Below are 17,757 nucleotides of genomic sequence, written 5' to 3'. Positions count from 1 at the left end.
TCTATGTGTAGGAATTGGAGCAAATATTTGAGTATTTACAGACCAATTTAGGAAGTTGGAGTCCGGTGGTGTTAATTTAAATGTCTAAAGGCTAAAACTGCTGATATTTTTGATCTCGAGCATGCTTAATGAAACTCCTCTTTGCATTGTCTATACAGTAAGCGTGGGTCATATTCTGCTCCAGCTTTCTAGCTATTCTTTGTTACGGTAGTATTTTTTCACTGCTGCTTCTGTACTTAATGCTAACATCTGTACATTAAGTACATCTGTACTTAATGCTAACGGGAGGCTGTGTTGGCTTTGTCAGAGGAAATTTGGAGTCTGGGAATTAAGCAGCAAAAAAACTTAGACCGACAATTTTAGTCGTGAGCACTTAAAATCAGAGCCTCTTGCTATCCTGTAGCTTAGTGGTTAAATATTATGTGTCAGGGAGTTGTAATAGAGTTAGAAAGTTAGGCAATGTGACGGTGCCTAACTAAGATCTGGTGTCAGCGTTCAAGACTCCAAATCTGAAAATTTGCTCCAAATGAGTGACGCAGACAGTGCAGGTGAAATAGAAGATTTCTCTTTGTACACTGAGACAATGTAGTGTGCCTGTACATGTGTGGAGTGTTTGAAGGGAAATCCGTTAATATGGTATTTTAGAAGTGAAAAGAGGAAATAATTTAAATTCAAATGATGACTCGATATTTCCACTACAAAGGTAAAGAATTCCTCCAGCGAGGAACTTCATAGGCAAACTAGCAACACCATGTTATTGACTAATATACCTTTTATTACAGAAAGCAAACTTACTTGCATTATTTATGCTTTTAATAGGTTTCTGATATACAAGCAAGATCAGCCGTTCTGTCCTGGAATCTCCCAGTTAGTTCACAGAATGGAGAGAGCCATAGTCATAGTCCAGCAGCATTTACATTTGAAGTAGCAATATCCAACAGTGGTAAAAATGGAAAATTTAAATCTGTCTATGTGTAAGTTTAGTTTCTTCATTTAAGCACAATACCGATGTTTAAAAACATTAACCAATCAGCAATCTCTCTATCAGGAGCTGTTTGTTGACTTGCAGACCTACCTACTTCACATGAAATAAATTTTAAGTAATATCGCTAAGAGTTACATGGACAATGGAAAACGTGAGAATTAAATGTGCGCTACATGGTTTTGCTTTTCAATAAGCTTTTTTCCTTTAAAGTATTAGGAAAAGCTGCAACTCTTTTCTTTGTTTTTTTTCTCCCCCCCTCCTTTTCACAGTGGGGAAGAATTAACAATTACACTTCCTGATCTCAGACCAGCAACTGATTATCATGCCAGGTATGTTGGTGAGAACAAAATACTTCATGCTTTTGTTGATGTGTTAATTACAAAATTATTGTGGCTTCATGAAAAAGGTGGGATCACAAACAACCTGGGGAGCATTCTGCAAAAATATCATAGCTATGGATGCCACCGTCGCTATCTAAATTCCCACTTATCCTCTGATTTCGTAGAAATGTCACCTCGTTTTCTTCCCCACTATCTTCTGTCTCTTTGTTTCTCAAATAGAAGCTTTAAGTTATCCCCAGTTGGTATTTTTTAGAACAATAAGACAGGACTCGATCGAAGAGACTCTTGTAGGCTGAAGGCAGCAGCAAATAAAATAGTTTGGCCTTGAACGTGGATTTGCAAGTCTGACCTGTCAGCTTGATTTGTGAAGTTACTTCTCTAAACCGCAGGCTTCTGTGGCAGTGCAAGAAGGGAAGTTGAAATGGGGAGAAGTTAGATGTTGTGTTTCAAGGGAACAAGATGTGACATCAAGAATTGCCCCACAGAGTAAATAAGCGTTACTGGAGAAGGTGTTTAACTGGTCAGGGAAAAGACAAGCTGGTTAAACAAGCGGCAGAACACTCTGATCCAGTAGCAGGAGAGCACGCCTCGGTGCTTGGGCACAGAAGGAGGCGAGTTTTCAGACTTCCTGAAGCACGCTCCTATTCTTAAACTGCAGAAGGGTTCCGAGTGTGTTAAAGACTCAGCGCAGCTCCACTAGCACAGTGTAGCACAGCGTCTGTTTGGTTTGTGGTGTTGCTTTCCGTGCAGGGCACCTTTTTTCTACCTACAAGTCACTTGATAAGACAGACGGTATTTGTGAAAAATTAGTCAAGTCATTGCTCTCCAAAAACAAACATAAATGAATGTGGCTGCTCTAGAGGTTCTGTCCCATTTGAACAGTGGCTTTATTGCCTCGCCAGATGATTTCCCCCATTTTAGTATCCGTACTCTTGCACAAGTGTCGTCCGTATTTGAATCTCAAGGTCTTTTTAGCAAAAGGTTAATTTCAAGTCAGGTGTTCTGTTACCATAATGCTTGCTATAGTTTTCATCATGCCTCCCGTGTGTATTTCATCACTAAAATACCTGCACTGTGGTAGACAGTAACTGTAAAGTAACTGAAGGGTGCCAAACGGGAGTCTTCAAGATCAGTAAGTGATCTCCATCACACTACTCCGTCAGCATGCTCTGTCTCCCAGGACACAGGACAGATAGTGGTGTTTCTTAGGACGTGAGTATTGGTTACTAGAACCCGGAGCAGCATCATAAACTTGCTTCTTTTTATTTCTTCCTGAATGAAGAGGCATGAAATTGTTGTCTTTTGGAATAGATGATCTGAAAGAAGAGTGATTGGGTGCTTGTTTCCTATTAATCGTCTCCCTGTGCTCGGCACTGGGGAGGCCCCACCTCGAATGCTGGGCTCAGTTTTGGGCCCCTCGGGACAAGAAGGCCCTGGAGGGGCTGGAGCGTGTCCAGAGAAGGGCAGCGGGGCTGGGGCAGGGTCTGGAGCACAAGTGTGCTGGGGGGCGGCTGAGGGGGGTTAGCCTGGAGAAGAGGGGGCTGAGGGGAGCCCTTCTCGCTCTCTGCAGCTGCCTGAGAGGGGCTGCAGTAAGGGGGGGGTTGTTCTCTGCTCCCTGGTCACCAGTGACAGGACGAGAGGAAACGGCCTCAAGCTGCGCCAGGGGAGGTTTAGGTTGGAGATGAGGGAAAATGCCTTCCCTGCCAGAGCGGTCAGGCCCTGGCACAGGCTGCCCAGAGAGGTGGGGGAGTCACCGTCCCTGGGGGGGTTCAAAAAGATGTTGACGTGGCACTTGGGGACATGGTTCAGGAGGCCTGGGGGTGCTGGTTGGGCATTGGACTTCATGATCTTAGAGGTCTTTTCCAACCTTAATGATTCTGTGATTCTATTCCATGATTCTCTAACGTGAGCAGGCTGGTCCTGCTGCTGTAACCACTTCTTGTGATTAATTGCGTTTCTAAAGCTGACAACACTTTCCTTAAATTTTCAACTTTTAATGCAATAGCAACATAATTAATTGTCCTTTCTTCAGAGTTTCAGCAACCAGCAGTTCCATAAAAGAATCCATTTCAGAGTTAGTGAGTTTCACTACAGAAAGCTGTGAGCCAGACTGTCCGGCTGCACCGAAGCTAACTAACCGAACCAAAAACAGCCTGAGTTTGCAGTGGAAGGTAAGCAGTCCGATGTGTTTGTGTATGGTATGTCTAAATTAGCTTTGTCGATAATTTAGTGTGTACTTTAGGTGTTGGCTTTTAAGTTGCTCAGTTAAGACTGATAACTGACATCGTGATTGTTTCTTCCTCTTCCTTTCACCGCTTGCTTAGTTTCTTGCATGTGGCTTTAGTGTGATCGAGTTGGTAGCAGATCTCTCCGACTATGAACTATTCAGTAGGACAGTTCTCTTCTGAACTGGCAGCATAGGAAAGGATCCAGCATTTCTATTTTCATTTGGGGTTCCTGGGTGATAAACAGATGAAATGTAATGTTATAATTCAGAGGCCTCATTCTAACCGGGGCGTAGTGAATTTCTTTGGCTAGTTTGGAGATTTAACTGTTTGAGTTTTGAACGCATACAGTATCTGTGCAGACTTGCTGGTAACTGTTTTCTTGTCTCTTCATGTTTTTCTTATGTCTACGATTTTACCTGGAAATGGTTTATAGCTAAATGACTTTAACTAGTTAAATTATTTGTATAATCTGTATTCAGAAAGTAAAGGTTGTTCCCAATTCATATGTTGTAACAAACGCAAATGGTGTGCACCTCAACGCTTACGATGCTCAGTTGCTGAACACACAGTGCAAGGACACAAGGGAAAAAGCTGTAAGAATGTAATTTGCATTATTCATAAAACTATTCATAAGCTCGTATTCTAAACCAGCAAGAATCCTGTTCTAAACCAGAGGAGTAGTCTAGCAGCCTGGAGAGCCATCAGGAGCGAGGAATTAAACTAGTTAAAATAGCTGCTAGTTTTTACCCTTTCTGACTGACTTTACTGAATGTGTGTGTCTGTGCCCACAGTGGAGTTTCAGGTGATCACAAGTGTGTTTGTGGGAGAGGAGGGATGTTCTGTGTGCCTGCTGCAGATTCCTTTCAGCTTTATGCACAATACTTCGTTATAAAAGGCAGTTGGAGAGTGTTATATTCAATTGTTAAAATGGTTTTTTTATGTGCAAAAATATTTCTAAAAGCAGAACTGTTTGATTTTAACTTCTTTCATTGTTTCTTTATTTTCAGTCCTCAAATGACAATGGTTCCAAAATAACTAATTTTCTTTTAGAATGGGATGAGGTAAGCCCTTTTCTTGTGGAAAAAAAAATCATAATGACACCTGTAGACCAATTATACTTAAAAATACTTTTTGCTTAGGTACATCAGCTATTTTCAGCGCAGCTGTCCAGACAGTTTTAAAGGGACAAGGTGATTAAAGAGCTTGAACCAAATGACTGGTATTGCAGCAATTCAAGTAGACAGTCCTTTCAGATCCTCTGAGAGGACAGTGTAAAACTCCCTCATTTGGCTCTTCACAGCATCTTTAATTCTTGTGCTCCATTTAAATGGATGAGTTTGGCTTGTATCTTTGGTAGCTGTCACAAATACCGCTCAGCTTTGAACTTCTCACTGAAGTGTATTCCAAAGTGATAAAAACTTCACAAATGTGTTTTGTTTTCAACTGCAGCCGTTTGTTACCATTTTGTCAAATCTACAGTGCCAAAAACTCAACAGATATCTCAGTCAAAATGAGGTTTTATTAGCAAGAACGCTGGGGATTGCTGTCAGCAGACTCAGCATGACCATGATGACATTAGCTTATGTTCTTTAGGCTTACTCATTTTTCTTTAATTGTTATTAAATTAGTGAAATGAAATTTAGGAAAATTTAGAGTGAAGAAGTTGACCTTAGCAGGGAGCATACAGTTGGCGTGCAAGAAGTTATTCAGGTGGTTCTCTTTTTTTTTTTTAAAGGGGAAGAATGGACCCTTCAAAGAATGCTACTACGGGCACCTGAAGCAGTATAAACTTACCAAACTTTCTCCTTCTACAAAATATTCGCTCAGATTAGCTGCTAAAAATGATATTGGAATGAGGTAATGAACACAATGTATTATCACTTATTCTCTCATCAACTATGTCTGCTGTCATTAATATATTTGGTTCTTTTAAATATTTTTGCAGTGGTTTCAGCGAGACAGTGACGTACTATACAGCGGGAATTGTCCCACCAGCCCCGCCACCCCCGGTGCTCGTTGAAGCAGGAGTGACCTGGCTGTCAGTAAAGTGGAGCCCACCTAGCGGCGTGTCTTCAGATGACGCTCTCATTTACAGTTTAGACATGGAAGAAGAAGGTTCCGTAAGTGCTGGATTTTGTTATACGTGCGAAAGCCTGATACGCAGCAGCGCTTAAGTAAAAAACTAACTCTCGCTTTTACTTTTGAATAAAACAATGCAAAATACTGCAACAGTTGGCGAGTATTAGTGAAACAAAGATGAAGCTCAATTTGAAAAAATATTTGATCTGATCTGCTTTTTGTTTTACCGTGGAAAATTAGTGACTGCGTTTTGTTCTTATTTTCCCTCCTTCACAGGGTTATGGGTTCCAACCACAGTACAACGGAGATGAACTCTCATGCACTTTAAGAAATCTTAGGAGGAGTACGTCCTATAAGTTTAGGGTTTGTACTATATTTTATTTCTAACTAAATGATGACTGTATGCTTTTCTGGAGTTTCAGCATTTTCGTACAGCTAAGACACTTTCTATGGAGACAGTGGAAAATTACCTGCAGTACTTCTGTTGTTAGGAGAGTTTTTGGTGAAGTCATAATACACATCAGATTTTTTGCACTAGCTAATTCTGTTTTCTTTGAAATTGTTGTCTTTTTGGGTATGTGGGTTTGGGTTGGTTTTTTTGATGGAGGTACGTTACAAATCAGCGGGGTGTCGTTACATCAAGCATTGTGATTATATATTCCATTCATTCCTGAAACAGCTCTTTGCCTACAACAATGAAGGAAAAAGTAGCCCTAGTGAGGTGGTAGAGCACAGCACCGATCCTGACAAACCTGGACCACCAAGTAAACCAACCGTGAAGGGCAAGATCCATTCGCACAGTGTGAAAGTGACCTGGGGTAGGTTACCTTCCGTTATGGCTGCATTCCAGCGCCGCTTCCACACGTGCGGTTGCTCAGTAATGCAGACTGAAAAACAGGCAAACTCTGGCTCATTATTGGTCTCTGCAGAGACCATTATTGCGGGAGAAGTAGCTAGCGTTACCAAAACATTGCAGCTTGCTTTGTTTGGGGGCTGTACCACAAAAGTAGTGTCTCTCTCTATTTTAGAGAAGCAGTCAATGTTATTGGCTGTCGTAATAGCCTCTAGATTTACTGTGATGCTTCGGTAATTTTCACGTGCTGTTAAAAAAAAAAAAAAAAAAGACGATGCCTGAAATTGGCAGTATTTTCCTAGTTACTCTTCTTCCTGGCATAATCACGATTAGTAATAAAAAGCCCTGGTTTTCTGGAAAACGTATTGTGAGTATAGAAGTATGCTGTTTTCTGCTGGACTTGAGTTTTCTACTCAAACATATACCACAGTGAATGAATCTGTTCTCTGAAAAAGCTGATAGCAGAGTAACGCGTTGTTTTTAAATCCTCTATAATTTATTTTAAGATGTCGATCTCTTTCAGAACCACCCAAAGATAATGGAGGATCAGACATTACTAAATACTTCTTGGAAATCTCAGAGACGTCAGCTGGTAAGCAGTCACCTCTGTCCTAATTCAGCTTGTGTGCTAATCCAGCATGCGGATTCACTACTCATCGCTCCGGCGATTACTGTTCTGTTCTCACGTGCGTATGTTGTGTTGTACATGTTCTTCGCAGAATTGATCAAACTGGATTCTGTGGCTCGATTAGCTCTTAATTAGTAATTGTGTGAGAGAATTTTCAAGGTTGATCTTTGCAAAAGTTTTGTAGCGTAAAGTATTTTCTTTCTTTCCTCAGGAAGTAAATGGGACACCATATACAGCGGTTCCCAGAGAGAACACGTGTGTGACCATCTCAAGCCTGGCACCTCATACAGAATGAGAGTTTACTGTGTCAGCAAAGGTGGTGAAAGCCAGGTGAGAAAAATGAGAACAAATTTGCTTCCAAAAACCATTTCTGACTCTTGTTTTAGTGAAATGTTGGATTGTGTTTCCGCTCTGAAATAACGTGTGTTACTGCTAGGCTTCTGATGTTATGACTGTTACAACATCAGCTGTTCCTCCTGGACCGTGTCACGCTCCATGCCTGGCAGGCAAAGCTAAGCCCAAGGAAATCACTTTACAGTGGGGTAAGCTCCAGTGCTTCTGAGCAAAATACTTCTCTGATTTTAAACGTCAGAACAAAAATGAAACATCTGTAGAACTCCTGGGGGGAGAGGGGGCAGGGAGGGGAATATATACGGATGTAGTCCATGTCCGTAGGGGTTTTTCAGGAAGACTAAAGCTTGCTAACTACCTCTGATTTGGTGATGCGTGCGTGTGCAACGATGTGGTGAGAGGGAAGCAGAAATAAGTGTCTTCCAGCGAGAAGGCTTGCCGACTGCCTCGTTACTGGCACGTGTTTGGCAATTGAAAAACCAACCATCCTTTTTTCATTTTCTGTCTTAGTAAAGGAGACAATAAAAAAGTAATGATGATACACTGGTTTTTGAAGGAAATATGTGGAAAATACCTGGAAAAAACCTGATTATGGCCATCTTAAAGTAGTAGGTATCCGGGGGGGGGGGGGGGAAGCAAGCTTCGTGAAGTGTTTTTGCTCAGGTATATGATAAAAGCCTGCACTCTAACTTTTAGAATTCATCTGATTCAACTTTTAGCTTGAAGGATGATTAGAAACTATTTAAAAGAAAATGTGCTATGTGACATTAATAGGGGGAAAAAAAAAAAAAATCTCTTTTTATTTCATAGGCCCACCATCTGTAGACGGAGGTTCCGAGATTACAGAATATATTGTAGAGATGGCAAACTCTGAACAAGATGAAAGCAAACAAGTGTATCAGGGTCCAGCAGCTGAATGTGTAGTAAACAATCTACTTCCAGGGAGAACATATGGCTTCTGGATACGAGCAGCAAATAAAGTTGGGGTAACCAATGTGCTAATGGGCAAATATTTGTTTTTTTACACAAGAGAGTAACGATACTGTTGTCTTGGAAGCCTGATGATGTTTTGTAGCTTCTATGTTCTGTCGTAGTTCTGTTGAAGGGGCAAAATGACTTCCAGCATAAAACAAGTAGAATTTAAAGAAGATTCAGTAAATGAGGGCTGAAAGAAGGACTGAACGTCCCCGGCCCTTTAAGGGGATGTTCGCTGTGTGTTGCATTTCTGTTGTTTAGTGGATTGCTGTCAGTTCCAAAGGTAACTAGTACAAAGCTAGTGCCAGACATTCTCTTACTACTTTTAGTCATTTCTTTGACCCCTACATTTCTGGCTGTGAATAACCACTTAATGCTCGTGCCTTAAGAAATTGCCTGGTGTGTTACAGTCAGCGCGGGCTCCGCGGATTGGTGGGGCGGGAATAGCGTTGTGTAGGGAGGGGTGTGTTCAAATAACGCCAGGTTTGAAAAAGGTCGGGATAAATGTTGGTTGCGTAAAAGTCTGTCTAAAACAGGACCCAGCTGCTTCTGGAAGCCAGATCCTGACTACAGGGGAAGGAGGAGTTGCAAAACCGTAGCACTGGGAGTTAGTGGGAGGATTACAGGTCTCCAGGAGACACAGGGCCAGTTTATAGAGTAAACTACCTGAAGGGAATTTTAAATGGTGCTGTGAAACTAATATAATTCTCTGTCAAGTTAAAAATAATTTGTTCTCTTCAGCTGATACACTTGCACATCAGTTTTTGCTCTACTGCTGTTGCTGTATTCATGTGATCCTATTTTCTTGCAGTTTGGCCCTCACTCTGACAAAGCAGAGATCTCTACCGCTCCAGGGCCCCCAGATCAATGTTCCAAACCCCTGATAACTTGTAAAAGTGCAACTTGTGTTGTAGTGTCATGGGAGGTAGGTTTTGATGATTTTCAGTAATACACAAATTAATATCTGGCTTTTAGAATTCTAGTGATGCACGTATGATACAGAGAAATGGAAGAAATAACAAACGTTGAGGTGGAATATTTTGAGCACATCTCTTCGTAGAGGTACGCGTTGGTTTTGTAAATTGTGCCAGCTATGAATTTCCATCTTAACTGAATGAACTGGGTGACATTTAATCCTCCTTGTGGTATGGTAACTAGTATATAATACATTTGATTCATCCAAGTGGTAAGAGTGAGAGTGAGTGAGTCAATCAGTTCTGGGCTGAATTGCATTATTATTACAGACGTGTGTCTAGATGGAAACCTTTTAACAGGCTGAATGTAAAATCATGCCCTTGGCTTTGGTGGAAAAAACATCAGGTTTCAACCCCAGTGCTTCTGTTCCAGTGTCTCTGCTCAGCGTAATGAGAGATCACACTTGTGCGGTGAACATATGTATGTGCAATAGCTGAAGGAAAATTTATCGCTTAAACCCACAGAGTCCTGCGTGCAATGGTGCGGAAATCAGTGAATACAGGCTGGACTGGGGGCAGGTGGAAGGTTCGATGCATCTCATTTACACCGGCCCTTGCCAGAGCTACGAAGTAAAAGGTCTCACACCTGCAACCACGTATTATTGCAGAGTCCAGGTATGACAAGCCTTGTGTTATGTGTTGCTAAGCAAACAAACAAACAAGTACATACAGTTTGAAGAAAAACTTCAGCTAGAGGTGAATAAAATTATGTTCTGTCACCTACTAATGCAGGATAGAAGGTAATGGGTAAAAACGCTTTCCCTTCTGCCCCAGACCCTCCTAACTACGTGTTTCTAGAAATGAAATTTAGATGTAGCACTGCGTTAAATACCAGACATTTTGCGGTATTTACACTTTATTTGGAAGATCTTTCCATTCGCTTCCAAATTGCTTTTAAGAACATGCCAAAGGAAGCGCGATAGGCGTGATTCTCTGGTTAGAAAAATGTAGACTCTGCAAACAACACGCGGTCTCTCTTTCAGGCCGTGAATGTCGCTGGAGTTGGGTTGTTTGGTGAGACTGGTGTGGTGACAACCCCTGCGTCGGTGCCTGCAGCAGTGTCAGTTCTGCATTTACTTGAAGAAGATCAAATGGAAATTTCTGTTCCTTTATCAACGTGCCTTGCAATTCAATGGGAAGAACCGTGTTCTCATGGGTCAGAGATCACGGGATATAATATAGAATATGGGGAAAAGCAGCTTGTGACTGTTGGAAGAAACACAAGCCATGTTCTTGAGAACCTGCTGCCTGACACTCTGTACAGGTAATAATTTATCCTTTTATTCAGGAACCACATTTGTAGGATTTTCAACCAATAGCTTTGAGGGTAGTGTGTTAAATTTTTAGAGCAATTTGTCATTCGGCTTACAGACCATCGGCCGAATTTACTCTGCAACACCAAAAAGATAAAATTATTGTACCCAGAATCAAATTCAGTGGCAAGAGTTAAGATTGCTGCATTAAGATTGACATTCTGTCTCACAGCCAAGGCTTTATTCTAATTTTTCTGGGGTTAGAAATTTTTATTCGGAAGCAACACATGTAATGGGATGATCGGTATCTCACCAAAGAGGATGGATGTACAAATAAGAGCAGAACAGCTGTTCCTGTGGTGCGCGCTCAGGCTCGGTTAAAGCTTCTTTCAGGCGGTGGATCTGCAGCATCAGTGGGAGGCAAACAGTTCAGGTCAACGTGGAAGACCCGGGCGCTTGTTCGCTGAACGGAGTAAACCTGAACAATACTGAGAAACGCTGAAGCTTCATTATGTTGAAAATAACGTAATTAATGTCGACTTGTTTTGAAGTAGGCTGTTTTTGTAGTTAATTTCTAACTGCAGTTTAATTGCTTTATTGTTTGGGGTTATATTCTTTGCAGATTTTAATTCTTGCTTTATTACCTAGCATTTTTTTTCAGGAACCTCAGCAAATTAACCATATAGCTACTCTTCTCACACTTCTAGGATTAGAATACAGGCCATAAACAGCTTTGGAGTTGGTCCTTTCAGTCATTCCATTAAAGCCAAAACGAAACCACTACCTCCTGACCCTCCTCATCTTGAATGTGTGGTCTTCAGCTACCAGAGCCTTAAACTCAAATGGGGCGAAGGTCCGAGCAGAGCTTTAATTACCAACCCTACGCAGTTCAACTTGCAGATGGAGGACAGGTTTGGCAGGTGAGATAAACAGGGCATTAAGGGTATTGCTGCTTTACAACCTCGTATCAAGTTCTTACGACGTTTGAAGTATGCTCGCTTCTGTTTGCACTGGTACGACATTTGGGCATCCCAAAGGTTGCCCCTTAGTTTGCAGCCAGAAATGCTGTTAATAGCTGTTGTCACACTAGTATTTACTTGCAAACGGTAAATACTATTTACTATTTAAATAGTAAAATCTTACCATCTTCCCGTGTTGCCAGTTTTTTGTTTTTTGTTTTGTTTTGGGTTTTTTCCTGGAAATTCTAAAACAGAGTTCCGTTTGCTCGTAAGGAATACGGACTTGACAGCTGTTCTTTACCTTGAAATTACAACATATCTATTACATACAAGGGTTATTCCCTTGATTCAAATCAAGGGTTTGGTCCTATAGTTTCAGCAGTAGCCTGTGTGTGGCTGTAGCTTAGCGCCTAGACGGGCGGAATGAACGCTTTGTGAACGCAAATGGAGACTTCCACGAGCCCGAACGGTCTGTGCTGCTGATTTAATGCACATCGCGAACAGCCGATGACCGGAGCGGAACTCAAGCTGCCTAGCGTTCGTTGTGCATGTATGCAGAAAACCCGGGCACCTGCAATGTCTTGTCACTTTTTTTATACTTAAGTTAGATATGAAAATGTTCCGCGTACAACAGACGTACAAATTAGTGATTACTGAATAATACTCATTTGTATCTATTCTGTTTTTTCCTCCAGGTTTGTTACCGTTTATAACGGTCCTTGTCATACATACAAGGTACAGCGACTCAGTGAATCCACTACATATTACTTCAAAATCCAGGCGTATAACGATGCTGGAGAGGGAGAGTTTTCTGAAGTTTACGCTTTCACTACAACTAAGTCTCCACCCGCATCTCTTAAAGGTGAGCTTACGCTGCACCAGAAACTTCTGCAAGCTGTTTACGTATTAGGTTATATGGTAAAACCCGACTCTCTTCCCAGTCTAGCCTGTTTCCAGGGCCTCTGTGGGACAGAGAACAGAAGCTACCTATGACAGGCGTTATCTTGATGTAAGAAGGGCTCTGCTGGTGGAGGACCAGCGTGTGGTCACCTCCTACACCGTAGCTCTTCCACCCCTGCCAGGAAGCGTTTCCTTGACCCATTTTCAGCTGGAAAATAATTTTTCAGGGTTTTAACAGGATGTAGGCAAATGAGAGCCCAAATAATTCCGCTGATCTTTGCTTTCTAATAGGAACATTAAATATTGTCATTAGAGAAAAAGTCATTCTGAAGATCTGAGTGCTAATGACCTGCAGGAAAATTAACTGGCTCACCATGTTTATAACATGTAATTTCAGCTCACGGTACATGGACATAAATGCTGTTTTCTCTAGCAGTTTGAAAGGGCCCGCTCATCTGCGTGAGCGTTAGATGCCAGAAGCTTATCTTGTCCCCTTGAAAGACAGACAAGTGTAACCTATAAATACTATAATGATCACCTCTTAAGCTTGTGTCATGAAATATAGCAAAGAGAAGGAAAGAATGAAACAAATCTTAATGGCTTAAAATTACTTGAATGACTGTTACCTCTCCATCGTCAACAAATACACTGGGAAAGCCTTCAGCTTTCAGATTTACACTGCCCAGTCACTTGGGTTGGAACTGAAACCTTTTCAATGGAGAAGGTACAAAAGCAAAGTGTACTTTGAGCCAGAGTGAGAAAACTCCCTTGTTGTCACCGAAACCAGTGCCCGTTTGCTCCATTAACTGTGAAAATGAGTCACTGTAATAACTGGTGATTTGGGCTATTTTCTTCTGATTGAAAAAGCAAGAACGTTTGTCGAGGCCATTGTTCTCTTTTTCTGAAATGCCAACAAATCACTTTTTTTTTCTAGCACCCAAAGCAAATCAGCTGGAAGAAAACACTTACAAGATCACGTGGGAACCGTTACAGCCGATGAAAGGAGATCCCATTGTTTACATCCTTCAGCTTGCTGCTGGGAGAGAGTTTGATCAGGTACCTTTTATTTACCATGATGAACTTGAGATTTTTTTACTTTGAAAAATTACTGCAAAAAAAGATGTCTATATTTGAAGGTTCCAGTTCTGTTTGGTGTTGCCAGTGGCAGGGATACCTTTCGTTTCAGCAAGGGACTCCATTTACAGCCCTGACTCTCAAGGCGCTCCATTCAGCGTCTCAGTGAGCTCCTCTCAATGAGGCTTTAAGTTTGTGGCGGGTGAGGACAGCTTCCAGTTTAGGGTCCTGCCCTTCTGCCCCTTCCCGGCATCAAAGGTTGCCCCAGATTAAAGATCATAATGTTTCAGTTCCCTGTTGAGTCTTTGCTTATACCATAAAAGCAAATGACTGCGAAGGCGGGCTCAAGAGTTGCTGGGTGATTTGGTTACCGAGGTGTGGGTTAACGCTGGTTTATCCTCATCTCCCAGCATTTGCCGTGGCTCTTGATTCTTAAATCTTAAGGTCTGAGGCATCACTACCTGTGTTAGTCACAGACAGCACTTCAGCGGCAGGGCTACACAGAGCAGTAGCTGTGCAGAAAGATTGGGGGGTTTTCTGAGCTTCAAAATCCAGGTCTGTCGGTGTGGGGCACAGCAGGAAGCTTTGGATTATTCACAAGAAAACAAACGGTAAATTCTTTAGAAATGAAAGCTGAGACTTTAAGTTGGCTTGAAGCGAACAACTTCAGGCAGCATCCAGCTTGTAGGATCATCCCCACGTAAAGTGGTCCCCTCTCTCCTCCTGACCAGGTGTACAAGGGACCAGAGACTTCCTTCCGTCTCACGAGCTTGCAGACAAACTGTGAATATCGGATCAGAGTCTGCGCTGGCCGTCAGTCCCAAGACTCGACTGGATCACAAGAACTATATGGACCTTACAGTCCCAGTACAGTGTTCTCATCTCAGAAACCAGAGCTGGTTCCACCGTGTGCTGATGTGACGACGGAGTTGGCAGAGACCAAGAAGACGTTACGTGAAGAGCGCTTCATCGCTATCGTTCTTCTCTGCGGATTTGCGGTGGTTGCTATTTTATTTGCTGTTGTCATTCAGTACTTTGTAATCAAGTAGAGGGGAGCCTATTCAGTTCTCAGCTTTTCGTACAGAAGCTATTTCGGGTATTTATGGTTAGTTCTAAGTAAAATCATAGCTGGAAATGTATAGTTACGTGCGTTTCCACTTCTGCTGCTGGCTAACAGTGAGGCTGGGTTGGCAGGTCCTTTCCAAATGCTGAACACAGATTTCTTGTAGAAAGGGTAATCCTGGGTCCTCTGTAATCAGGGTTAGCTGTTAAAAAAACAGCAAAGAAAACTGCCTTACCATGCACGCTGGTGTGTGTGTGTGTGTGTGTGCACACTCCTCCTCTCTCTGAATTCAAAGCGGGGCCCTTTGGCAGCTGGAGAGAGAAGGCACTGGTAGAACAAGTCCTTTTCAATTACAACTAGAGCAGCGGTAGTCGATCCGCGGTGTTTCCTCGGGTGTTGTAGTCTGGTATACATGAAATACAGCAGCACAAATGCTTAAGCTTAGAGCAGTACTGTATTGCAGAACATTACTAGAGCATACCACATTTAATATACTGTAGAAGGAAAGCAGAATATTGACTTAGTGATATTACTACTTTACAGTTATTTTAGTATTTCGGATTCAGTAACAATCATTTCAAGTGTTAAAGTAGAGGGTGCCAGCGTTTTTAGGCTTTTAATCCAGATGCTAGACAGACGGTTAGCAGGACGTCACGTCCGTAGAGCGAAGGCCTTCGTACGTAACACGGCAGAAGAGGCCCCCTTTTCCTATCGTGCATTTCGGAATGAAATGCTTTCTGCTGTTGGTGAGCAGCTGTTGGCCCAATCCACATTTCACTCTCAGTGCCTGAGAGAAAAGTAATTTCCTGTGTTTCTGATTAAATCTTTGCAGTGTTTTCAGAAAAGCACAGGTATTGTCTTCAAGGAGAAAGAGTGCATTTATGGTAAATGTTACACTATTTGGCTCAAACTGAGCAAATGTTTTTGTACTATTATTAACCTAAAAATAAGAAGTTCGAACTGCTTTTGGATGCCCTTCTAACTTAATCTGAATTATGAAATTGTACATGAAAGAACTCTTTTTAGATAACATTTATACGATGTTTTAAATGACTCGCTGCCCGCGTGGTAGCGGCTTCACATTCCATTGTTCTCTAGATGGGAATGTTCAGCCTGCGATGAACTTCTCTGAAACTCGTCCTGTTTGTCTGGCGGGTATGTTTTTGTGGACACTGTGCACTACATACGACTGTTGTTTCTGCTTGCGAGTACCTAAAGATGAGTCTGACAGCTTTGTATCGGGTGTTTTTGAAAGCTGGTGCTCACAGATTTCGAACGTGTTTCAGAATGGGTCTTCCCAATAGCATTTGGAACGTGCCAGAGAAAGGTAGATTCGGCGTGTTTCGCAAAGACTGCGGCTACACTTTATATCCATCAGAGCGATGCGCTTGTACGTGGAATGTTGGATGTGATAGTGCTACAGGCTAAGTAGTTCCCGTAACTAATCACTTTAAGGGTCTTTCTCCTATGGCGGTTGATGACTTAATGTTGCGTTATAGTTTGAGGCATTGTGTTGTATCTCAGATGTGGAAAACCTAAATTATGACATAGTATCGCTTAATACTCTTAAAAGTAGATTTATGGTGCAATCTGAAATTAATCTTTTCAAAATGTACTCTTCATTTTGTACTCTATTTATTTTGATTAAAAGTCCTGGAAAATGTATGTTTGAATGTATGGTTCTACTTGTAGCAGAACTTTAAGTTAATCGTTTATTATATCATAGAAATCTCTCCCTCCAGTGTTGAAAAGAGTTTTATACAGATATTAGGCTTTAGTTTGCGGAAGAGTTTACAATCTGTCCGTATTTCTCTTCATAGTCTCCTTTTAGCAAATAAGACTGCCTTCAGCAAATCTCTGTTGCCAAAGGGTTATTTCTTTAACTCTTAGAACGAAGTTTGTAGAGGTTTATTTGGCAATAATATTTCCAGTAATTTTAAAAGATAAATTAGGATTGCAGAGTTAAATACTAACAAGTCGTGCGTGACTCCTAAAAAGCGAAAGGACGTTCTTTTGTAATTGCCACACAATATTCACGTTTCCAGAAGGTATCCGTGAAAGCCGACCGCAACGCAGGTGTGACGTCGGCCGTTATCCATTCCAGAGCGATACACCCCGGTGGCATTAATCTGTTAGGTCTCTTCGGTTTTCTCATATTGTAATTTTGAGGTATCTCAAACTTATGTTAAAGCTGCCATGCATTGTATTACTAAATTGTAACTATCAAATAGATAATATATTTAATACAGCCAATAAATAATACAAATGTATTCAGATTTGACTACGGTGTTGTGTGTGTGTTTTTCGGATTTTCATCTCACTCGGGAGCAGCCAGGGGTGCAAGCATGTATTTTCGGGTGAGGAAGCATGTTTAGCCTCGTTACTAAGTGTCATTAAGAGCCCTCTTAAATAACTTGGCTTCCAGGAAGATGTTTTTGTGGGAACCTTAGCACAACCCAGTCCGCTCCAAGAGCTGTGCCAGCCGGGGGACCGAGCCCTGTGGTTTCTTGGACCCTTTTATGTGAGGTCGGGAGGGTGCCGGGATCAGCCCGTGAGCTGGTGGTCTGGGCTTGGCCTTTGCCTGTTTTACAAACAAGGGAGAGGGGCGAACGCCTTCTGCTCCCGCTTCCCTCCCCCGCCATCGCCCCCCTGTCTGATTTGGCCCTGCTCCCTTCGGGTGAACTCTAAAGGCAAGGATGGCCTCTCGCCGTGGAGCCCGGCACAGGCGGGCTCTGACTTTGCGGAAAGCTGGCTGTAGCTTGAATAAAGACCAAGAGTTGCTTCCCTCGTTTTCAGTCTTTTATCAAGAGACCAGAGGGGTGAGCCATAAATCAGGCTGTAGGAAGAAGGCCCACTAAATGAGTAATTTCTTCTCACTTTCAAGTACCTCACAGATTGTATTTCTTAGGCTTATTTGCTGAGAGCAAGCAGCTGGCCTGCCTTTAGCTTCCACTTTCTCTTGGCTTCTGCAGGAAGAAAGTAACTTAAATTATGTTTCACAGGCCTGCAATTAACAAAATGCCTAGTCTGCAAAAACAGACAAATCCCTTGACGGGAGCTTTGCAGATTCTTAAGTCTGGCTGCGTGGCCGGGA

The 17,757-nt window shown here is 42.1% G+C and overlaps 1 protein-coding gene across 2 annotated transcripts in view; it reads left to right on the top strand.

Moving 5' to 3' along the window:
* The window catches only part of LOC142063170 (fibronectin type-III domain-containing protein 3a-like), a 49,414-nt gene extending 32,470 nt beyond the window's left edge, over nt 1-16,944 (top strand). For both annotated transcript variants that reach the window (XM_075106590.1, XM_075106591.1), the window contains exons 9-27: nt 820-974; nt 1,255-1,314; nt 3,359-3,497; nt 4,562-4,615; nt 5,290-5,411; nt 5,500-5,674; nt 5,910-5,996; nt 6,313-6,451; nt 7,010-7,078; nt 7,326-7,444; nt 7,551-7,656; nt 8,276-8,451; nt 9,252-9,365; nt 9,880-10,029; nt 10,398-10,678; nt 11,375-11,587; nt 12,322-12,488; nt 13,461-13,582; nt 14,332-16,944. In XM_075106590.1, coding sequence (XP_074962691.1) covers nt 820-974; nt 1,255-1,314; nt 3,359-3,497; nt 4,562-4,615; nt 5,290-5,411; nt 5,500-5,674; nt 5,910-5,996; nt 6,313-6,451; nt 7,010-7,078; nt 7,326-7,444; nt 7,551-7,656; nt 8,276-8,451; nt 9,252-9,365; nt 9,880-10,029; nt 10,398-10,678; nt 11,375-11,587; nt 12,322-12,488; nt 13,461-13,582; nt 14,332-14,649 — 2,766 coding nt within the window. In that variant the 3' untranslated portion in view covers nt 14,650-16,944. The remainder of the gene's footprint in view (nt 1-819; nt 975-1,254; nt 1,315-3,358; nt 3,498-4,561; nt 4,616-5,289; nt 5,412-5,499; nt 5,675-5,909; nt 5,997-6,312; nt 6,452-7,009; nt 7,079-7,325; nt 7,445-7,550; nt 7,657-8,275; nt 8,452-9,251; nt 9,366-9,879; nt 10,030-10,397; nt 10,679-11,374; nt 11,588-12,321; nt 12,489-13,460; nt 13,583-14,331) is intronic.
* Nucleotides 16,945-17,757: the final 813 nt, after the last annotated feature.

Source organism: Phalacrocorax aristotelis, chromosome 11 (genome assembly GCF_949628215.1).
Source record: "Phalacrocorax aristotelis chromosome 11, bGulAri2.1, whole genome shotgun sequence".
NCBI lineage: Eukaryota > Metazoa > Chordata > Aves > Suliformes > Phalacrocoracidae > Phalacrocorax > Phalacrocorax aristotelis.
Note: the sequence above shows the minus strand (reverse complement) of the source record. Positions and strands in the feature narration are given on the sequence as shown.